The 24,029-nt window shown below is 45.5% G+C and overlaps 1 protein-coding gene and 2 long non-coding RNA genes across 12 annotated transcripts in view; 1 reads left to right on the forward strand and 2 right to left on the reverse strand.

Moving 5' to 3' along the window:
* The window catches only part of OPCML (opioid binding protein/cell adhesion molecule like), a 566,878-nt gene that overhangs the window by 500,118 nt on the left and 42,731 nt on the right, over positions 1-24,029 (reverse strand). For 5 of the 10 annotated variants that reach the window (XR_014067914.1, XR_014067913.1, XM_081537935.1 and 2 more), the window contains exon 1: positions 15,820-16,676. Coding sequence is in view for 8 of the 10 variants with exons in the window: in XM_081537935.1 (XP_081394061.1) it covers positions 15,820-15,986 (167 nt within the window). In the remaining 2 variants the exon portion in view is untranslated. Of the gene's footprint in view, positions 1-15,819; positions 16,868-17,153; positions 17,747-24,029 lie in introns of those variants that run through there. The other 5 variants (XM_081537941.1, XM_081537937.1, XM_081537940.1 and 2 more) reach the window with 4 other exon arrangements.
* Positions 6,485-9,797, reverse strand: LOC145524884 (uncharacterized). The gene is made up of 2 exons (XR_014067922.1): positions 9,514-9,797; positions 6,485-8,665 (listed from the first exon to the last, which is right to left on the reverse strand). It is a non-coding gene; the product is annotated as an uncharacterized LOC145524884 (long non-coding RNA).
* LOC145524879 (uncharacterized) lies at positions 16,460-22,290 on the forward strand. The gene is made up of 3 exons (XR_014067916.1): positions 16,460-16,609; positions 20,789-20,890; positions 21,594-22,290. It is a non-coding gene; the product is annotated as an uncharacterized LOC145524879 (long non-coding RNA).

A 24,029-nucleotide genomic window follows, 5' to 3' on the forward strand; every position in this document is an offset into this window, starting at 1 on the left:
ATATTCCCATTATATGTACATTATACCTTTTATGACTTTGCCACAGTTCTTGAATATCCTCTTCTTTTCTTTTCCTAGTCTTTTTTCTCCTTGCCTATCTAGCTTAGGAAGTTTGCATTGACATATCATCCAGCTCATTGATTCTTTTCTTAGCTGTGTCCAGTCTACTAATAAACGCATCAAAGTCATTCTTCATTTCTACAACAATTTTTGTAGCATTTCTTTCTGTATTTCCTCTTAGAGTTTCTATTTCTATGTTACATTACCCATCTGTTCTGGCATGTTGTCCATTTTGTCCATCGAATCACTCAACATGTGAATCCTAGTTATTTTAAATTTCTGGTCTGATAATTCCAACATCCCTGCTATATCTGAGTGTGGTTTTAATGTTCACTTTCTCTTCAAGCTACGTTTTGTGCTTTTTTAGCTGAAGGAGGGTAGAGGTGGGTATTTCACTTTTCCGGGTAGTTTAGGCTCCAGTGAAACCCACCAAGGTTTGCATCTGGTGAAATACTTTGAGGGCAGGTTTTGTTACAGAGAGAAGAATGCTCTGGTGTATGTCAAAATGATACCTCCTCCTGCCAGTTCTCGTATTTTCATGCTGAGAACCTGCTGGGGCTCCTGGAGGTAAAACTCACAAAAGTATGACCCCCAATTTCTAAAGCTGGGCCATCTGGACTTACTTCTCAAGTTAGTCTATACTCAATCTCTGGAAAATAACACATGGCATATAGTGTCCAGTAAACATTTGCTGAATAAATGGATGGATAAACACATCCATCATCCATTGCCTGTGGGAAGATATTTGACTGGCCAATGTGAAAAATGCATAAAAAGAGGGTGAATGTTATTAATCCCCACAGAAATGCAAATTAAAATTTCACAAACATACACTACTTCATATACCCACTAAAAAGGCCAAAAATTATTAAAAAAAAAAAAAAAAAAAACCTAAAAAGACCTACAATGACAAATGTTGGAACTGTGGAGCAGCTGGAGCTCTGAGACATTACCAGTGGGAATGTAAATTGGTACAATAACATTGGAAAGTGGTCTGTCTGTTTCATTAAAGGTAAACTGACACATATCATATGATTCAATAGTTCTATCCCTAGGTATTTTTTTAATGAAAATATATTTCCTTATCAGGATTTATACTCAAATATTCATTGCACCATAATTAATAAAAGCCAAAAGCTAGAAACAATATTAATCCTTCAACAGGTTAATGGGGAAAAAAATTGTGATATACCCATAAAATGGGATACTACAGGACAAAGGGAATGAACTACAGAAGTGACATGTACATATCTCAATACATTAAACTGAAGGAAAAAAGTCACATATTTGATATACTGTGTAATATAGTATTATTCCATTTAAATGAAATTATAGAACAAATGAAATGATGTCTATGGTGTCAGAAAGGAAACTGATGCCTGCCTAGGCCTGCAGGACTGATTTCAAAAGGGTGGAGCAGGAATGTCAGCAAGATGATGGCCTAGGAAGAACAAACCTTTGTTTACCCACAGAAACACTAAACAAACAACTACAAACTGGAAATAATAACTTTACAAGGGCTCTGGAAATCAATCAAAGATTACAGAATCTGACCAAATGCCCATTCCAGGAAAAAAAAAAAAAAGCATCATTTAAAATAACAAGAAATGTCATGGTATTTTTATTTCCCCTTACTCTACCTACCTGCGCTGCAGTGCAGCTAGGAGTAAGCAGTAGCCTGGACCTCTATCCAAACTGAACACAAAAATGATAGAAGGAAGGGAATAATAGAGATTAGAGAGAGTAGAGATCAATGATACCGAAAACAGAAAAATATAGAATCAACAAAACCAAAACTTAGTTTTCAACAAATTAACAAACCTTTAGCTAGATTTACTAAGAAAAAAAGACCAGATAAAATAAAAATGAAAGCAGGGACACTGCAGAAACCGAAAAGATCATAAGAGAAGACCACGGACTATAGTACATAAACAAACTAGATAATCAATTGAAGGTAAAAGAGAGAAATTTCTAGAAAAAATATAGCCTCTTAAACTAAATCATGAAGCAACAGAAAATCTGAATGGATATTTAACTAGTAAGGAGACTGAGTCAGTAATCAAAAATCTCCTAACAAAGAAAAACCCAAGACAGGCTGCCTTCAGTAGTGAATTCTACGAAGAAGTTAAAGAATTAACAATAGTTATCCTCAAACCCTTTCCAAAAAAAATGAAGAGGTAAGAACACTTCTAAACTCATTCTATGAGGCCAGCATTATCCTAATACCAAAGCCAGAGAAAGACACCACAAGAAAAGGAAACTACAGACAATATCCCTTATCACAACTGATGTAAAACCACTGATGCAAAACTCTCGATATACAGTCGACTCTTGAACAACACGGGGGCTAGGGGTGCTGACCCTCTGTGCAGCTGAAAATCTGCATTTAATTTATAGTTAGCCCTCCACATATAAATTTTGGTTCCTCTCTATCTGCAGTTTTGCATTTGTGGATTCAACCAACCACAATTCATGTTGCAAATTATTTACTATTGAAAAGACTCTATATACAAGCAGACTGGTGCAGTTCAAACCTGTGCTATTTAAGAGCCAACTGTGCTAACAAACTGAATTCAACCTGATGTTAAAAGATTATATACCATAAACAAGGAGAATATATTGCTGGAATACAAGGATGGTTGAATACATGAAAATCACTCAATGAATATACCATATTAGCAGATGAATTAAAAAAAAAGTAAATTGATGCAGAAAAAACATTTGGCAAAATTCAACACTCTTTTGTGATAAAAAATTCAATAAACTAGGAGTAGAAGGAAATTATATCAAGGTAAGGCCATATATAAAATACCCATACATAACATTGAAAAACTAGATGCTTCATTCTAATGTCAGGAACAGGACAAGGTTGCTTGCTTTCACTTCTATTCACATAGTACTGGAAGTTCTAGTCAGGGCAATTACAAAAGAAAAATATCTAAAAGTTATCAAAACTGGAAAGAAAGAAATAAAATTATTTTTGTATGCATATGCCATAATCTTTACATAAAAATAAAAACTTGTGTGCTTTATATAACACATACAAATAAGTTGTATTCTATGCACTAACAATGAACAATCCAAAAAGGAAATTAAGAATCAATTTAATTTATAACATTTAAAATTACTAGGAATAAACTTAAACAAGGTGAAAGAATTATACACTAAAAACTACAAAATGTTTCTGAAAGAAATTAAAGACAAATATTCATGAAAAGACATCCCATGTTTATGGATTGAACGACAACATTATTAAACTGTCAGTACTACTTTAAGCTGTCTCCACCTTCAATGCAATCCCTGTCAATAGTGATTTTGATATTTTTGCAAAAATAGAAAAATTCATCCTAAAATGCATATACAGCCTCAGTGGATCCCAAATATCTAAAATAATCTTGAAAAATAACAAAGTAAAAGTTCTCATACTCCTGGTTTCAAAATCTACTATAAGCTGCAATAACTAAAACAGTATTGTCCTGGCATAAAGACATACATAGACCAATGAGTAGAATAGAGATCACAGAAATAAACTATACTTCAAATTAATTTCAACAAGAGTGAGAAGCCCAATGAGGAAAAGATACTCTTTTCAACAAGTGGTGCTGGAAAAACTGCATATCTATATGCAATAAAATTAACTTGGACTCCTACCTTACACCATATACAAAAACTAACTCAAAATGAAACAAAGATCTAAACAGAAGAGCTAAAACCATTAAACTGTTCAAGGAGAAAATATGGGAAAAGCTTCATGACACTGGATCAGGCAAAGATTTCTTGGCTAGGACACCAAAGTATAAAGGACAAAAGAAAAAACTGATAAAATGGGCAAACTCACAATTAAAAAGCTGTGTGCATCAAAAGACATTTTTTACAGAGTGAAAATGCAATCCACAGATGGAATAATACATGTGCAAATCATATCTAATAAAATATTAATATTCAGAATACATCAAGAACTCTTATAACTCAACAACAAAGCCTAGTAACCTGATTAAAATGAACAATCAATTGAATAGACATTTCTCTAAAGAAGATGAGCGTAAGCACATCAATATCACTAATCACTAAGGAAATGCAGATCAAAACCGCAGTGAGATAACATTTCACCTCCATTAAAATGGCTACTATAAAAACAAAAAACTGAAAATAACAAGTGTTGACAAGGATGTGGAGAAACTGGAACCCTTGCGCATTGCTGGAGGGGATGTAAAATGGTGTAGCCACTATGCAAAATGGTATGGCAGTTCCTCAAAATTATAAAGGATTACCACACGATCTAATTCTGGGCATATAAAATGCCATTTCTGGGAATACACCAAAAGAAGTGAAAGCAGAGAACAGATATTTGTACACCCACATCCATAGCAGCATTATTCATAGCAGTAGCCCATGTTTCCATAGACAAGTAAATGAATAAATAGTGGTATAAACCTACACCTGGATATTTTTCAACCTTAAGAAGGAAGGAAATTCTGACACACGCCTCAGTGATGAACCTTGAAGACATGAGGCTAAGTGAAATAGGGCAGTCATAGAAGGACAAATACTCCATGATCCCAAGTATATGAAGTCCTTAGAGGAGAGAGAAACTCTGGGCAGCAGGCAGAGAGGATGGGGAATTAGTCTTTAATGGGGGAGGGGGGCAGGGTTTCCATTCAGAAAGATGAAAACAGGCCTGGAGATACACGTGTCTGCACATAAAATGAACACATTTAATGACATAGAAATGCATATTTAAAAGTGGTTAAAATAGCAAATTTCATGTCGTGTATATTTGACCACAAAAAAAGAGAGGGCATAGAGGAATTCTTTGAGGGTGATAAAAAAGAAAAAATATTCTATATCTTTTAGAGTGGTGGTTACATGGTTGAATGTGAATGCCAGTGTCTGTCTAAGTGAACACAGAATATAGAGTATTTTATGCAAATTCCCTCCTCCCCTCCTCACTCTCTCCCTCTAGCTCCTTTCTCCCCTACTTCCTGATCTATAGGCCCTTTATTCTGCTAACATATTCACTAGATGCGAGTGTTTAAAGAGGAAACTCTGGGATTAATTCAACTTTATAATTTCCATGCCGCTTAGAACAGGGCTTGGCACAGAGTAGTCAATAAAAGCTGGTTGTTTAAATTGTGAATTTAGTAACTTACATTTTTTAAAAAAACATTAATGCTACTGTTTATCATGAAATTGCTACATGTCTGATTTTAGTCTAAGCTCTTACAAACTTAATGCCATCTACTCCTCTCCTACAACTTAGTGAAGTGGTTGTATAACCCCTCAACCCTTCATTTAAAATTGAGGGTTGGATAAACTTGGTCACTGGTCTGATCACATTCAGCCAGAATTTGAACTGAATCATCTTGACTTTAAAGTCTGTGCCTTAACCTCCTGACACGGGTTATACTTAACCTTATATTTTTCTAAGCACCCATTGACTGCTGCTCTGTGCTTAGTCGCTCAGTCATGTCTGACTCTTTGCGACACCATGGACCTTAGCCCACCAGGCTCCTCTGTCCATGGGGCTTCTCCAGGAAGAATGCTGGAATGAGTTGCCATGCTCTCCTCTGGGGGATCTTCCCAATCCAGGGATAGAACGCCGTCTCCCACATTGCAGGTGGATTCTTTACTGTCTGAGCCATCAGGGAAGCCCACTGAGTAGCCAAGTGTAAATGTAAGCTTACAATCAAGAAGATCTATAAACTGTTCCCACTGCACAGCTATAGCAGGATAGGTGCTCTGGGGATGTGTTCAAGGATGTCATAGTGAAAGCTCATCACAGAAGCCGCTATATTTCACATGGACAAAGCAATAGGTCCCTAAGTCCCTTCATCCTGAGATGCCCTCTGCAATTTTAGGAGACTACTCTCACTGACTTTTTTTCCATTCCCTAGAGCTTGCAGATACAGTCCCAGGATACGCCACCCTCTATTTTGTATATTTAATAAAAAGAGAGGAGGCTGATATACCTTCCTTGTAAACTGCTCAGCATCTCAGGATGGTGACTTTAAGCATGGTGTGAAATTCGAAAATGCTGCAATTATAATAAGCAGGAGGAGACAGGACAAGTTAAATACCAAGTATCTAGGGAGAGATCATTATCTCAACTAGGACTCAAATGCCAGAATCTTTGGTTGTAATGTCAGTGACTTCCCAATTGCCTAAAAATGGATGAGAATATCTTCATTAGGAAAAGTAGGTATGTGTGTGAGAGAGAAAGAGGTGGACAGACAGAGATAAAGGACACACACCCATCTTTTAAACAAACTTGGAGCATCGCCTCTGAGTTAGGTGTTGAACTGGACACTGGGACCCCAAGATAGAGAGAGAGTGTTAATACATTTAACAGAAGGCACAGAAGCAGTGCCAACAAGAGCAGGGAGAGGAGTATTTTTAGGAATGGGCTAGAAAGCACAGGCCAGCACAAATATGAATGCCTTTATTCCATCCTTCTACACACGTGCCTTTCAGTCACCTAAGTCAATGTGAGCATGGCCGCTCCAATAACACGCCTGACTAATTCATTTCCTTGTAAAACACATGCTGGCTTCTTTTATCCATCGTGGGGAGTTCCAAACATCAAACAAGAATCCCTACACTGTGATGGCATCAATTGCAATAAATCCCAGTCAAAGTGCATGGTATCTGATGGGGCAACACATATATCCAAGAATGACAGGGAATAAAGGATCAAGCATGAATTGGCTGAGCCCTCACCTGCTGCCTACCCGTAAGGTGGTCTCTGAAAGGGACATTCTAGTGGGTAGGTGAATAGTAAGTGCTGGAAAGTCCATGAAGCAGGAGGAGTTTGAGAGGACTGGGGTCAACGTTGGAGCTGGGCTTTTGGAGAAGAGACTCCTGTCGAATAGAGTATCCAGGGCCTGGGATTGGTCCAACACAAAGGAGCAGAACATGCGCCAGGGCTCAGTGATGGAAAGGGGTCTCCAGCTGCTAGGCGAAATCGAGGGTCAGAAAGAGCCGGGTTCTGGCAGCAAGCGAGAACCTGAGCCCTAAATTCGCTGGCACCTTGACTTAGGATGGGGCTTCCCTGGTGGCTCAGATGGTAAAGACTCTGCCTGCAGTGTGGGAGATCCGGGTTCCATCCCTGGGTTGGGAAGATCCCCTGGAGGAAGGCATGGCAGCCTACTCCAGTATTCTTGCCTGGAGAATCTCTTGGACAGAGGAGCCTGGTGGGCTCCACTCCATGGGGTAGCAAAGAGTCGGACACGACTCAGCGACTAACACACACACACACTGACTTAGGATGGACACTGCACACCTGTGTGGGTGTGGTCCCGTGACCCGGACAGTCAGTTGAGGTGGGGACACTGGCACAGCAGAGCCTGGGGGAGGGCACAGGTGGCACTGCCACTTCCTGTCTCTTCTTCTTCCTATACCTGGGACTCCAGGGATTCCACTTTAGGCCACTTTGTCCTCACCTGGGCAGAGTCTCTTTCTTTGACTCTTCCTGATGCCCTGGGAAAGTCTCTTTCCTTCTCTATTCTTTCCATTTTTGTCTTTCGTCTCCTTGATCTATCTTCCTTGCTTTATTAATACTCATGAATATATTCCTCATTGTTAGTGAGGCTGCAAATGCACACTTGAATCAAATAAAAGGAAAGCTATGCATCTTAAAATTAAATTTGGCACAATAGAAACAATAATACAAACTCCCAAACTTTTGGAAGTATTCAGAAATGTCTTTGGGAAAATGTTTCCATATTATCTTCCTCTAATTATGTCTACTTTTCTTCAGCACTGGCATTCACGATAAATAGAAAATTATCATATTCATTTTTCCCCTCTTTTGCGTAATTACTTCTTCTACAACAACATCGTGTTCTATTATTCTTCATGGCGGGTCTATAGCATTTTGGGTAATTATGAGTTAAATTATCTTCTATGGCCTCGCCAGAAAACTTCACAACCACTTAAAACATGCTGTATTTCTATTATGCAAAGGAAACTTGGTTAATCGAGATCCCATAAATCTTCAGACCCACTGGAGATGTTTAATATTCAAAAGCAAGTTTTCAACATTGATCAGCACTCTTATGGAAGCCAGGTCAAGTCCTTCAGCATCTCTTTGATTTAAGCAAAATGTACCATCTCCAGGGAAGAGGAGACCACAATAGGTCAGACTTTGTAGGGTATGAGTCAGCCACAAGGTGAGCAAAAGGGCCTGTGCCCACTGTTGCCACAGTCTTGACGGTTTAAACTAAAATATGAGCATAAAGATGGGGAGAATGGATTACAAAGTGACTTGGATTTTTGGATCTAAAAACTCGTGACTTCTCATCTTTCCATCCTTCCACGTGGATCACTTGCTTCCTCCTGGTTCTCTGAGAAGTGCTCTGTCATTGGTGTCCTTGTCATCATTCACCTGCTGGCTCTGTCTTGCCTGCAGGGTCCCTGGAGATGCTGCTCGTCCTGTGAGAGGTCACAGATGTTCCCAGAGGGTGCAGCGTTCAGGGCAGGGTTAAAGCTAAGGGCACCAGTGATTCTGGGACAGCACACAAGGTGGATGGGACCCTCTGCAGCCTGATTTCTGGCCTCAAGAGATAGAGCAGTACTTGCTGGTGTGCAGATGAGAGGCGTAAAGGACCTGCTGGGGGCAGCAACAGACAAGCACAGCCTTCAACCCAGTGCAGACTTCCTAACCTTTGCTCAAGTACAGGTCCCAGGAACACAGAGGAGCTGTTTGTTTTTTCTGCTTGAAGCTCATGGAAACGTCCTCTGTTCTCCCTACCTGGAAGAGGGTACTATGAAACTCATAAGAAGGGGTAAAAGGCATTCTAGGAGCAGGCATAGACTCTGACACATAATAACCATGTGACCCAAGGCAAGTGCCCCAATTTTCTAAACCTCAGTCTCCTAGTCTATACATTGGGGATTGTAGAGGAACAAAATTCGACATTCCAAAATGTTTCTGGCATGTGGATTATTTCAAGCTGAAACGGTCAAGGCCCAAGACTCAGGAAGAAACTCTGACCTTCCCAGTAACTGCCTTGAGAATTCAGATAGAGGACCTATGTCAGGAATAGAGGGTCAGGAGAGATGTCTGCAAAGAATACAGCCAGGTGTGGTAGCTGCTGCCGCTGCTGTTGCAGCTGCTGCTAAGTCGCGTCAGTTGTGTCCGACTCTGTGCGACCCCATAGACGGCAGCCCACCAGGCTCCACCGTCCCTGGGATTCTCCAGGCAAGAATACTGGAGTGGGTTGCCATTTCCTCCTCCAGTGCATGAAAGTGAAAAGTGAAAGTGAAGTCGCTCAGTCATGTCCGACTCTTCACGACCCCATGGGCTGCAGCCTACCAGGCTTCTCCGTCCATGGGGTTTCCCAGGCAAGAGTACTGGAGTGGGGTGCCATTGCCTTCTCCGCAGGTGTAGTAGGGCCCCAAAGATCAGAGCCCACTCTGCATCCCTCTCTGCTGGACCAACAAACATTTATTTACCAATCAATCTGCTTTTTCATCTCCATGTGAACTGCCTTCCTCTACTTAAAAGTCCCACACCACTACTTCCAACATCCTCCTTTGTCTTCAGCTGAGGATAGTGTTCAGGGTGAGGACTTTGGCCTTTTGGGTGAGTTATTTAGTTCCCCTGGGTTTCTTCCATGTATACATGTTATTAAACTTTTGTTTGACTTTCTCCTCTTCATCTGTTTAATTCTTATACCAGCCAGAAGACCCTAGAAGTGTAGAAGAAATGTCTCCTTCCTGGACAGGATCATAATATTCTGAAAATTACATGAAACAATAAGTAATTGGCCTGGCACCTGACACACAGTCAATCATGGATGACAGGGTCTGTTTACTTAAGCCCCACCCCCACAGGTTTTACTGAAGGGTCTGTGGTGTGGTCCTGCAGGGAAGGGGCACCAGGCTCAAACACCTCCCTTCTCTAACCTCCTCTACCGAGGCAATGACACACAGATGGAGGCAGGGTGAGTGCTGAGCTGCAGAAACATCACAGCTTCAGTTTTCACGTCTTAAAAAAGATGTGCCAGGTACGAGAAGTCCCAGGAGGTGTTATGGCTGGAAGGTGAGAAGGGACTCAGCGGGAAGCCTCTCTCCCCAGGGCCCATTTCAAGCCACCTTCCTCCCCAATCCAACGTCAGCTAAAAAGCATCTTCCTGCAGGGGAAATGGTACACAAACGAATAAACCCAAAATAGTCTGGGGCCATCTTGAGTGGATTAAAAAGAAGAAATCAAGAAAGGTTAACAGTTCCTAACTTAACAGGCAATGCCACTTCGGCCAGCCCTAAACACATGTTTAGGACCATGACGATGCTTCCCATTGATGATAATCTTCAAGTCCTCCTTTGGGAAGGATGGACGGGGCCTCTTGTCCTCTGCATCTCATGGCTGGACCCCATCAGGTCTGGAGCACAGGCTTCCCAGTCCTGCTCGCCTCTACCCTCCCCCCACACCACAGCCAGCTGCACAGTGAGCATGGTAGGCAGGCCAAGGTCCCCTTCTAGAACAGCAGGACTAAACTGAACCCAAGGACCAAATTTACTTAAAGGCCAAAAAAAAAAAAATGAACAAGGGCTTAGATGGCAATGGCTGAGCTGTTTAGAGCAATCCAGAAAGTCACAGAACATGTATGCTAACTGCCTTAAGACGCGTCCCCATCCCTGGCGCTGGCACCCCTACCAATCAGTGATTAGACGGCCTCGATCTAGCCAGCCCCCCACTTCCAGGCCTGCCGGATCGGGACCAGTCACCTTCCCCGTCCGCCCCTCTCCCTCCAGGCTGTGTGTCTCCTCTGGTCCACAGAAGGCAGGTCTCCGCAGGCACAGCCCTACTCCCGAGTCCATCACCCTACTGCAGCTGAGAAGACCCCCTCTGCTCTGCTGCCCTGCTCCTCACCTTGTCCCGGGGATGGCGAAGCCTCAGGGACCACTGGTGGACTCAAAGTCCCTCCTGGCAAGTGATCTCACCAGAATGCAAGTCCCCCAGGCCTCCAAAGGCTCTAACCAACCACCTGCCATTGGCGCCATATTGTGAAGAGAACAGAACCTTTTCGCTGTGAGCCCTTTATCGCTGCAGAGGTAACAATCCATCATAAGAGACTGAGCCCTTTTACGGTGGAGTAAAGCGTTCAGCCCAGACATATCATTTTGGATCTTCAGTATCCATGACGGTATCTGTAGCCAACACCTAGGTCCTGGCTTCATGCCTCTAGGAACTCACAGTCCAACCACACTCACATGTAACTGACGAGTCCAGGGTGTGTATTCATCAGAACAAAGATCTGCAACAGGCATATGGGTGCTCAGATGAGGGTGAGTCCTGACCAGGAGCAGAAAGCAGGGTGCTGACTGGCACTGAGGAAGGACTGAGAATTCTAGAGCTGTGTGTGTAGGGGGGAGGGAGGAGAATTCTAGAGCTCTGTATGTGTCTGTGTGTGTGGGCAGGGGGGCAGGAGAAATGAACCCAGAAAGGACAGAGCATCACAGGTCATCACTGAGGTTTTTGTTTGGTTCCTATAACAACCTGCACGTGTGTGTTGCTTTCTAATCAGCATAGTAACACCATCTCTTTCATCTCCCCGACGCCATAGACAGGACAGATACCATCCCCAAGGGGACACAAATGAACTCAAGTGCTCAAAATCATTTGGCTAGTGAGGGGAGGAGCAAGAAGCAAGCCCAGGTGGGTATGCAGGCCCCTGGGCCTGGTGCTCCTTCTCAGGCAATAAGGCAGCTGTGAGTGGTGAGGTCCATGCATGCAGGTAGGGTCACGTAAGTATAGGCAGGGCCACTGGAGATGAGCCTTGCTCAGATGCTCTGGGGCAGGAAAGGGCTCTGGAGCAGCAGTTCTCAACATGAGAAATACTAGAAGAGATCTTCAATATGCCCATGCCCATCTCCAGACATTTTGCTTTCATTGGTCTGGGATCCTGGCCACAGAACATCTAAAATGCATCTCCAGTAACTCCAGGGCAGCCCAGGTTAGCACTGGAGCTGGAGTGGCCCTGTATGGACTTGTACTTGGGTCCACGTTTGAATCCCTCTTCCCAGGCCAAGAGCGAAGCCATTGCCCCGATCGAAGTCCTTATTCAGTTTAGGTGACTGAAATGTTGAAATTCACCTGCTGTGGCCTTGTTTGGAATAACCGAGTGTCTCTTTTGAATGTTCTAATGTACACAAAAAGAAAAGCTGCTGATGGAGAGGGCAAAAGGCAGAGAAACACCCAGGAAAAAACAGGACGCCTCCCTGGGAGCCTGACTGCCTGGGTGACTTTGGCAAAATCCTGCTGCTCAGATTCCTCCTTGGCAGTGGTTAACCTCCAAATACTGGGTTCCAAAGAGATTAGCTCAGAACTCCAAATGAAAATGTGAGGGTATTTTAGACAAGAGTTTCTAAGCATAATCCCAGATCAGCCAGCCTGGATCAGCAAAACTGATTATCCTGCCATGCTTAAAAAAAAACCCTCCCCAGGTTGCTGGTGGGAACTTTTCCCACTTAGCAGAACAGTTACAGCAACAACCCCCACTTCCAGCCTACCAAAACCCCCTCAGAATGGTCACGGACACGGATGATGCGGTCCGCTGCAGAACCAAAGCAAATTTAGAGAAGATTGAGGGCCAGGAAGAAAACGCATCTGGTGAGCATTGCGTCACTGAAATAGCCTAATAGACACCAGCTGACCACACCAAGCATCCCGGGCTCCCTTCCTGACGTGGGCGATGATTCAGACATAGGACTTCTAGACACTTGTCATATCTAATCTAATGCAGAGGCACAGAACATTTTTAACCCAACAGCACATAATTGTAATGAAATGATTCTGGCCAAGAGGGCCCATTTGTAATAATGAATTCAAATCAGATTCATAGCAGCTATAATTCAGACACTGTGAATACCACCTTCATTTTCCGTATGATCTCTCTTCCAAGAAGGCAAAATAACTCCATAGTCACATAATTATTTTTACTTTTCAAGTAGCTCTGTGAAGTAGTTATGAGGAAGATAATATTGCCTCATCTACATAAAATGAGTTCCTTCCACATTCAATCAAAGACCTGGAACCACAAAACATGCCTCCAAGGAAGGAGATCGCCCCTCTCTAAGCCGAGCAGCGTCTCACTGGAAATTTCAAAGGAGGACCCAGCTTTCTCCTTCCCGTGGCTTCTCCTGGTCAGTCTTCGACCTCCTATGTGACTTCATTCAAGATTGAGAAACAGGCTTCGATTACTTTGATCTGAGGCAGCCACAAAGAACAGACTTTCTATGGCTATGACTAGTGGACCTGGGAAGCATTGAGTGTTTTCAATGCCTTCTGAACATCTGATGCATTCAGAACATTAAATTCCCAAACACAGAATTCCCAATGGTACACCTTTTAGGAGATTAGAGAGTGACCGTGGTTAAGAACTACAATTTTTTAGAAGCAAAAAGACCAACAAGATGATACATCTATCTGGGGTTGAGGCCATGGACTTCCAGAGATGGGAAACAGGATGCCCGCCCCCTCAGAGTCCTGACAACAAGGTTTTCATTGAGACAGGCACACAGCTGTCGAGCCAAGAAACCAAAGGAGCACGGAGAATAGAAGGGGAGAGATTGAGACCCCCAGAAATCTGTGAGAGTTATTGATGTTATTTTAAGAAACACTGTGATAGTAGTGAAATCAGAATCTTAAAAAATAAGGGAATGGTAAGAATTCAGTGATGAAAGCAAAGACAGAAAGACGAGAATGGATAACACACAAAAGCATATAAAATGGAGGCATTGGATAAAAATGAAAGAAAATGTAATAAAAGAGGAAAGTACGAGAGGTAAAAGAAAGAATACAGAAAGATCAAAATGGGGACAATGCACTGAATTTTTCTATTTCAGAGCAACTTATACAGAAGTCAAGAGGCAAAATTAACGTAAGACGTGCTTACGTTTTAAAAAATAAAACATGCCGTCAGGTAACAGATAACAGTTATATTCAAATATGTAACGTTTTTCTTTCTTTTTTTTCTCCACAAAGCACAAAAAGCAACTATTCAGCTTTTCCCTTTTTTATTTCCATTCCCATTACGAAGCCCAGCTGCTAAACATTAGAATTGAAGATCATGAAAACAGGCCAGCAGCTAATAAAAAGGCAGATCAAAGCTGGCCCTCCGCTGGTGGAACTGTGTTACTGCAGCCGGGAAAGCTTTAACTTTCACGGGCAAGAAGAGGCTGGAGGATTTTGGAAAGTTCAGCACTGAAATCTCATCCTGTGCTACGCCTCTCTGAACCTGGTAAGAGGGTATGAGTTTGGAGGATGGAGCATTGGCACCCCTTAACACCCACCACCATTTCCCCACGTCGCCTGGGGTAACACGCCCTGTAGCCTGGCTGTTACTCCTCTCTCTGAGCAGACTGGCCCTCTGCGCATGTGCTCTGCAGGGCGTGGACCAGCCCCTCACCCAGGGATTTCTCTGATGCAAGGAAGTATGCATGTTATACTCCCTCTAGTCCGGGGCAGACCAGAGGGGTTCCCTCCTGCTGGAGGTCTAGAAAGGAGCTCTGTCTCCATTCTGTTTTTCTCCCTCCTTCTGGGGCCCCCATGCACCGGCAGACAGGGTTCTAGGACCTGTTCTTGGGCTCAAAAGAAAACACAGTGAGAACACCCAGACGGCAAGCATCAACCTTCACGCCTGGGCTTAGGAAGGAAGAGCAGTGGTCGCATGAGGCCTTCCTTTCCTTCCCCAGGGAGAGGCTCGTCTGGGCTGAGAGGGACACCAAGGAAGTTGAGGCCGAGCAAGAAGGGAGCCCCACCCTCATGCGTCCCTTGGAGCTGCCAGGCTCTTCGGCTGCAGAATCTGGGGCACGATGTTTTATTTCCACCGTAACCATCAAAGTCACAGGCAGGGCAAATGCATTCACCCCGTGCACACTGTGAGCAGAGTTAAGCTGGGACGTCCCTGAATCTGTCTCCGAGGACCAGAACTGCCTCATTAAAGGGATAAAAGATGATATCTGCTGAGCTGGTGGAAAGTGGTGGCTGCATTTTTATTAAAGTCTCTGCTGCAGCAGGCCGGGTCCCTAAAGGTTCATATTCCAAGAATCTCCACCCCTCTGCCTGGAGCCTGTAAGTGCTTCTCTGTAACTCATTAAGGTAAAACAAAAAGCTTTCCTATTGTGCTTTTCACACAGGAGTGTTGTCGTTGCATAAAAGAAACATGTTACCTCTCCCTGGGCCGAGCCTGCAAAGATAAAACTGCCCTCGTAATTTACAATCGGGGCCTCAGGAGCAGCACACGGGGTTGGCATGGATGGCTGCAGACTCATAAAGGGTCCGGGCCCAGCAGCTGGCAATTCCAGAGCCGGAAATTTCAGGTATCCCGCTGGTAGAAGCCAACCAGCCGTCTCTGGACCACCGTGCCTCATCACATATCTTCCCGCCCGTGAGACAGACCCCAGGGTACCAGTGCTCCCAGGCTCAGCCCCCAGTATATCAATGCCAGGGCTTGCATCGCAGTGCCAAGTCTAGCCACAGCCTCATGGACACATGCAGTCCCAAGCCTGGACCTCAGGACTCGCTCCGAAAACCCGGGGCCAGAGAAGCCACAGCGAATGACCAAGCTGTCCAGGAGAACAGGTCCCAGCTGCCACAGAACGCCAAGTGGGCACCTCTTGGGCCTGCAAAAGCCCTTTCCCACGTTCGTCTCCCACGCTCGTCCCCCACGCAGGTCTCCGGTCCTCTCTTGCTCGCCCGTTCCCACCGAATCCCATTCAAGGGGCTCAGTCCCCCGCCGAAGTACAGCTCCCTACCTGAGGGTGGCGCTCTCCCCCTGCCGGACCGTCACGTTGTCCATCGCCTTGGGGAAGGTGGCATCTCCGCTGCGCACGGGCACTCCTGTGGGTACAAGGAACAGCAGCCTGAGAGACACGACCACGAGGCACTTCCAGGGCAGGAACAGGGACCCACAGACCCCCATCCTCGACGGCCACAACTTCCCAGAACTCCGGCGGCGGCTCGGTCCTCGTCCCCAGCCCTGCACGCCGGCGGGTCTCGGGCAGCCGCGCGGGGAGGGAGGCAGGGGCTGGAACCAGCCAGAAGCGAAGACGGGGGTAAGGAGAAGCGGAGTCCAGGCTCTCCGGAGTCTACTGATTCTTCCTCAGATCCTGCCTCAGCTTTCCAGCCTGGCACAACCAGATGCCCCCTCCTGCATCCAAAAAAGCGCTTTCTTGACGCTCCCCTGGGGAGGAGGGAGGCGGCCGGGAAGGGAGAGGAAGGAGGAAGGTGCGGGGATGAAGGTCACGGTTGCTCTTTCTCTGCCTCTCTTCGAGATGCTACTTTAACATTCAGTTGGGCACGTCCTGCCGAGGTCTGGCATCAAAAGTTTATAACCCAAAGAAGCCAGGCAAGTGTCTCTGACATAAAGGAGATGTCATAAAAAGCTGCCGCTTCAAGGAGAGGAGAGAATGTTTTATTAGATCACACATATGTACAGTTGTATTTAGAAACCAGCCCGAGTCTCCGATCTGGAACGCCAAGGCGGTAAAAAGTTCCACCGCCGGGACCCGCAGCCGCGGCCAAGTACGACGATCCTCCGGAGCGGTGGGTGCCTGGCGTCCTCGCCGCAGCCCGGGCGGCGACTGGTGGCCGGCCGGGCCCGCGGAGCGCCAGCGGCGCAGGCTCGGGGCGCACGGGGAGCGGGCGGACTGCGCGCCCGCCTCTCCGGGGACGCGGCGCGGGGACGCGCGGACGCCACGCTCAACGGCAGCTCCGGGCCTCCGCGCAGCCGGCCTCCCGGGAGCAGACCCGACGCGCGCGGGCCCCGACCGCCAGGGTTGTCATGGCAGCAGCTCCATCACTGACCGCAGCTCTCCGCGGTGCCCGCGCCGAGCAAGCGGGCTGACCGCGCGCATCCCGGCGGGCTCGGGGCGTGGGACGCGGGCTCCCACCTTAACCGCCGCCGCGCCGCCCACTCGCGCCAGGAGCCGCGCGGGCCGGGCTGCCACCTCCCTGGCTCCTCTCTCCCGCGACACCGCGGCTGCCCGGGAACGCTGCGCCCCTTTCGGCGGCTTCCCTACGTGCTGGCGGGAGGGAAGGGCGGGAGAGGGAACTCGGGGACCGCAGCAAATTGGAAACTGACTCGCACCTTCCCTCCCCGGATGCCGGATGCCAAGGCAGAAGTTGCCAAACCCCGCCCTGAAGAGCTCAGCTAGGTTTCCCGCGCCAGAATGCCGACTCAATGCGCGCGGTGCGAGGCGTCCGCAGCTCTGCCGTCCCCACTCCACGTGGCCGAGCTACAGTCCCATCCCAGACAGAGCTTTCCTGGGCTCTGGCGAGATGGTGGAGCGTTTTCTGCTCCCGGTGACCCACCTTGGAAATACTCCTGGCCCTAGACTTGCTCTCTCTCTCTCTCTCTCCAAAAGGCAAATCTGAATGTCTCCCTAGCGCATCACGTGCAAAATCGTCTCCATCCTACTCCACATTACTACCCAAGGATCTCATTGTAAGCATGCAAGAGCTGGGAAAAACACACAGAGATCCTAAAAAGTATTGACTGACTTTTACAAAATCCGTCTGTTACTTTATGATCACAGCATGAAGTGGCGCCATCATGCATCAGGAGAGGAACTGGTGGTTAGGGCATCCTTAGAACCCAGTCTGTCAGTTTGGAGTGCCAACGCATTTCTTCTGGTCAAGAACTGAAGGCTTTCCTTGGGCCTGTTGAGAGGATTTCTTTCTGCTCCCCTGGCAAAAGCCACACCTTATTGTGTGACTCTTGCCCTTGTATCATAATCATAATTGAATTGTTGCTAGGTGCATTTTGCTTTACTGTATTGGTACTCAAATCCTTTTGCAATATTAGCCTGGGCTCTGAACAACTGTTCCAATGAAATGTAATTCAGAAATAAGCTGTAAACTCTTGCCATGGATCGTGTTCATTGCTGAAGGGCACGAAAGCATGCTACCTGCTCTCAGTTATAAAGGACTGGACACAGATACTATACTACAATATACTGTGGGCTTCCCTGGTGGGTCGGTGGTAAAGAATCCACCTGCCAATGCAGGAGACATGGGTTCGATCCCTGGGTCGTCCCCTGGAAAAGGGAATGGTTACCCACTCCAGTATTTTGCCTGGAGAATCCCGTGGACAGAGGAGCATATCGGGCTACAGTCCATGGGGTCACAAAGAGTTGGATACGACTTAGCGACTAAACAACTACATACTGTACTATGATAAATATACAATGTAAATAAATACTGCCCATCCTCCACCCCCTGTAAAAAGGGAACTACACATATCCCAGGCAGAGACGTCCATTCAGACACTGACTCGACCCTTCTGCTGTGTGACTGGTATCTAATAACGCCTGTCTCCCCTATTTCATAGGATTTGGGGGTATTGTGAATCATCCCCAAGATTAGGTTGATAGGTCGGTTAAGATGGCAGACATGGAAAACACTGCCTTGAAAGAAGGGAGTTTATCCTTTGGTGTTCCCCAGAGGAGGAGGCATGCCATGCCAGGCAGGGTCGCTTGGGAAAGCACCAGGAAGCAGAACGAACCAGGAGAAGGTCAGGTCCAGAGGCTTTATGGCGGTTTCCAGCTGAAGGAATGGACAAGGCAGGGTAGGCGAGCTTGATCGAATATAGGGTTGGATTGTTTGAATAATTGTGACAGCCTCAGACTCTCCCTGTATCCTCTAGTTGTCCAGTACCTCGCCCTGGGGTGACTCAGGGCAGGGGAAGCACTGGCTTGATGACAATTGGGTAGAGAAGGTGGTTAGGGTTGTGAGCTCTTAATGGGTTGGTTTGCATATGAATGGCAGGTTGAAGGCTAGTCATTTGCTATCTCTAGAAATAGCTAGCCCTGGAGAGTCCAGAATTAGAAAGCCTCCAAGATGTCAAAGCATCATAAAATGCAGAATTAACAAAAAAAAAAACTCAAAACATGATTAATACAGGGTGACAATTAATGAGACAATTGCCAAAGGACTTGGCACCATGGAAGCACTTAGTAATAATAAATTATGATTATATAGCAAAATTCCCACTTTCCTGTGATGACAACTTGGGGCATGTAAAAAAATACAGATGAGAGGATTTAATTGCCCCAAGGGCCAACCTAAGCTTTGATTCAGGTCTTACAGACATCTAGATATTTAGGGTGATTTGTAATAGAAAATGCAAGTTGGACTCAGGGCAGTTTAACAGCTTCAGAGAACTTAAAGTAGGGAGGTGACATGATCTGATGAACTTTAAGATATCACTTTGTCATGAAGAGAAGGGGTTTCAAGGACACGGAGTGGAGTCAGGAGTAGAAGAGGGAAGAGATGATGTTGGTGACCATGGTGACCACGGTGATGGAGAAATAGGGAAAGATGAGGCGCCTACTGTGGGAGCACTGTGGCCAAGGCTTCCTGAGAGTCTAGATGTTGAGACTGAGAAAATAAAAAGGTGGGGGTTGAGTTTGAAGTGGCACAATATCTGGTGATGGGGATGAATCCAGAAGAAATAGGTTTAGGGAAGCAGAGATTGAAAGAGGGAGTGAAACGTGTGAGGCAGCCGGATGGAGCCGTGGGCTGGCAGCAGGAGGAAAGAGGCTAAAGTCACATCAGAGCCTGAGGACACTGGTGTCCCAGTTAGGCTCCCTGTTACAGGGGAGAGGGTAATAAAAGTCTCTCTCCATCTGCTATGTGTGGGTAGGGTAGGGGGAGTATGTGATCCTTGGAACCCTCAACCCAAATCTAGAGGCCCCTCTGCCTTTGTTTGTAAATTAGAAATAAAGCCCATCAGTTTAAACTTCAGAACCTACGCTGTTCTAAAGTTTGGTGATTCCACTGTTTTCACATTGTCTCAATGTATTTCCTCTGCTTGCTCACGTCTCAGCTTTTGACTAGATTCCAAGATAGTTAGGGGGTGCGACTGTGAATTATATCAGTATGGTTTTAAGAAAATGCTGCTCACTTACCCTTAATGAAGCCAGCGGGGAGTCAGGGGCAGGTTTAAGTCTTGTTTCTTCTGGAACTTATCAGCTGTGATGTAGGTCAATCAAAACCTTTGTTTTACTGGGTGGTAGGTCAGAACATAGACATGAGAGTCCACCTGAATCCAACCTCTAAAATCTACTTCTGGGTGATTTTACATAATACCCTTAACTTCGATCGCCCTGAGTTTCCCTACCTGTAAATACAGGCAATGATAGTAATGATTATGTACGGTATTTGTGAGTGTTAAATGAAATACTGAATATAAAGCAGTCAGCGCCCTGCCTTGCCATCAGTATTCACCCATCAATATTCATCCTCGTTATCTATAGAAAGAGACCTAATTCCCCCGTCATCATTTTTTTTTTTTCCTCTGAAGTGACTCTGGGGGCAGATATGCTGTACAGAGCAGGACAGACAAATCTCCAAGTTGTTCAGAGGTTCCGTGTGTGTGATGTGGGAAACTGAACAGGTCTCTCTCTAATTTTAAAGAGCCGATTTTAGAACTAGAAGTCACCTAAGGATCAAAGTGGTTATTACTATGATTTCCTTGTACCATGGAGAGGCTGCCTAGCTGAGGATAGCTATGGGGATCTCTGCATCCAGCAGAAATATCTGAATTTATCTAATGAAATTTGTATCCAGTTGTAAAAGCAATTTCAAACTGTGTGTTATTCATAAATAAGGAAAACTTACAGCTTGTGTTTATCTGAGAGAAGATTGTACCCAGCTGCTCTGTGTGTGCCTTAGGAAGAAAGAAAGTAAGAAGCTAGAGCATGATGCGTATTTATATTCCAGAAACCGACCTAAATCAGGAGGACCCAGTGGGGCAGGACGATTGAGGAGGCGTGGCGGCTGAGCCAGAGGACATTGCCTGTCTCGGACCCTCAGGACATGCAGGTATCGTAAACTAGAGATATTCACTAGTAAACAGAGAGGTCAGAACCAAAAACGAACTGAACCAAAAGCCTTCTGTTTTTTAGGTTCAAGGAAATTTCCAAGAAATGGAAACATACCAGAATGTAATGCTTTGGATGAGACACAAGTTCTGTTCAAAATAAAACTCAAAGCAATTCCTTATAATAACTGCCTACATAGCCAGTGTTAGATGGGAACGAAGAATTTGATTTCCCTTTGTCTTTTTGCTCCCTTGATAACTGAGGCAAATGTATGTGCTTTTTAATTGAGGTATAACTGACCTATAAAGCTATAGAAGTTTAAGGTGTACAACATAATGATTTGATATTTGGATTTGTTGCACAATGATCACCATAGTAAGTCTGGTTGACCCCTGTCCCTACATAGTTACCATATTTTTGCTTGTGATGAGGACTTTAGAGGCAAAGAGATTTCAGTGGTTTTCCTGGTCCACTGCTGACCCGAGGCCAGACTTCAGGTCAGTGGAGTCTTGCTCTTCCCCCTCCTTCCATCATCAACCACATCACAACGTCTCTCAGGTCCCATGTGCTTGGGCCAGTGAGAAGAACCAGCAGTAGACAGGAATTAACCTCCATGTTGCACATCCCAGCTTGGCCTCCTCTAACTGTGATTGGGGGCCCACTGCTCATCCTCTCTAAGTCTGTGTGTTCTCATCTGTAAACAGGGTTAACAGGAGCTTCTTGGCAGGGCTGCCCTGAGAATGAGGACAGCTCACCCCGCTTGCTGTACCTGGCACACTGACTGCCATCAATGACCATAAAACTCTTCTCTTGATGCCAAAATGACTGAAACTGACCAAAATGAATGAAACAGCAATAGAAACAAACCGTGAAGCACACAAGATTCACTTTGTGAAAAGATATAGAGGATGTATTCCCCAAGACCAAAGGAGTGATCTACTGATGGATTACAATCCAGTTGCTATAATACTGGCCTCCTGGTCCTACATTCTTCCTTCAAAGTATCTGACACACACGGGTCCATGTAACTAACTCTCTCATCAGGATCACAGGGTCCCCGAGAGCAGGTGTTTCTTCTGTTCATCCCTGATTCCTCTGCAGTGGACTGGAGCCTGGCATGGCATAAACACCAGCAAATATTTGTTGCACGAGAGAACTGACGTCCACTTCCCATGGTCTGTAGAATGTCAGTAAAGCCGACAGCCGAGGATCCACCTCCATCCCCACCGGGGCGCTTCTTCCCGTTCTCATCCCCTCCCTGGCCCCCAGACTCCTCAATGGTGGGACATCACAAGGCATCAACCACACTGAACGTCTCCTTCTAGAAAGGCTGGAGCCTCCTGCCAAGAGGCTAATTTCCACGAGCCATACAATAAAGTCAGCCTCATTAGTTTATAGTCACACCGCATAGAGTTCTATAAATCAAATCACATAAGCCATAATATTGAGACCTACAAGCCATAAAAAGTTTTTAAAATGCTCAACAGGAGTTATTACAGTCTCACCAACCGCTCCCCAACCAACCTGAGTCTCATTATAGCTTCCAAGGTGACAGGTAGAAATTGGATCATTCCACCTGAGAACCAGAGTATGGAAGAGAATCTGAACCTGCCACCCAGGATCATGGGCGATGGGTCTCTGAGCCCCAGCTTTCTCACTGGTTAGCCAGGCAACACTGTACTTTTTCTTCCTTTGAAGAACTGAACAAGCTCTGCATGAGACCCCAGCAGAAGGCTCAGCACTGGGTTCCCGTGCTCCAATCCTTCACCTGCTCCCTCTCCCCCTTCCTGCTAAAATGAATCTGAGCCACCAAGGTCTTAGAGAGCATCTAGAACTTGCCTCTTATAGTATATGTGGAATCCTTGCAATCTTATCTCATTAGCCAAGCTTTGAAAAAATGTTGTTCATTTATTTTGTTGACAAATTCATTATTTTTTTTTTTGTCTGACCAGTTGTGTTAATTGCCCAGTCATGTCCAACTCTGGCAACCCCATGGAACGTAGCCCACCAGGTTCCTCTGTCCATGGCAAGAATACTGGAGTGGGTTGCTATTTCCTCCTCCAGGGATCTTCCCCACCCAGGGATTGAACCTGGGTCTTCTGTATTGCAGGCAGATTCTTTACCATCTGAGTCACCAGGGAAGACCCTACTTATTGAAAAAGTTTGCTGGGTCAGGGCATACAGAGCACAGGATATAGCACCTGCCCACAGGAGTTTATAATCTAGTAGGCAAGTGAATCAGATATTGTAACACAGTATGGTAAGATTTAAAGTAAAAATACGCAGGGATGTTACACATCTAAGAGTCAGACTATCTAAATTAGATGAGGGTTCTTGGAAAACTATTCAAAGGAAGTGACTTTTAAGTGCACTCTGAAAGACTGAGAGGGATTTAGTCTGCCACTGGATTTCTAATGTCGGCAACTGAGTGGATGATATGACCAATCACAGTGAAATGGGAAGGGTAGTGGATCCTGAGTGAAGGAGGATAAATGGTAAATGCTGAAGATAAGGTGCCAGTGAAACATCCAAGGAGAACTTTCTGTTGGCATTTAGATATTGAGGTTTTGAGCCTGTGTGCATGGGTGCTAAGTTGCTTCAGTTGTGTCCAACTTTTCGTGACTCTATGGACTCTAGCTGCCAGGCATCTTTTGTCCATGAGGCTCTCCAGGCAAGAATACTGGAGTGGGTTGCCATGCCCTTCTCCAGGGCATCTTCCCAACCCAGGGATCCAACCCACCTCTCTTACGTCTCCTGCATTGGCAGGCGGATTGGATTCTTCACCACTAGTGCCACCTGGGAAGCCCTTTGAGCCTAAGAAGTTCATAATGTTTTGAGCTATGGATTTTAAAATCATCTTTGTCTATGTGGAGCTCGAGCCCTGGGTCCTGAGGCAATTGTTTAGCAGGAGCATCACAGGGAGGTGAATGAAGTGTTAGGTCTGGGCTACACAGGCCCTGAAGGGGTGGAGGGAGATCTCCTGAGGGAGTGTGCACACTGGCCAGAAAAACAGATGGGAAATCAGGGATCAGTGACCTCCTGGACTACAAAGAAGAGAGTGGTTAACAGTGTGATGTGGAGAATTCAGGCCACTGAAGGATGGCCCGCCATGCATCCGGTCTGTATGGTGGGGACAATGG

The sequence above is a fragment of the Giraffa tippelskirchi genome, chromosome 10 (genome assembly GCF_054371585.1).
Source record: "Giraffa tippelskirchi isolate mGirTip1 chromosome 10, T2T-mGirTip1v1.2.pri, whole genome shotgun sequence".
Taxonomy (NCBI): Eukaryota; Metazoa; Chordata; class Mammalia; order Artiodactyla; family Giraffidae; genus Giraffa; species Giraffa tippelskirchi.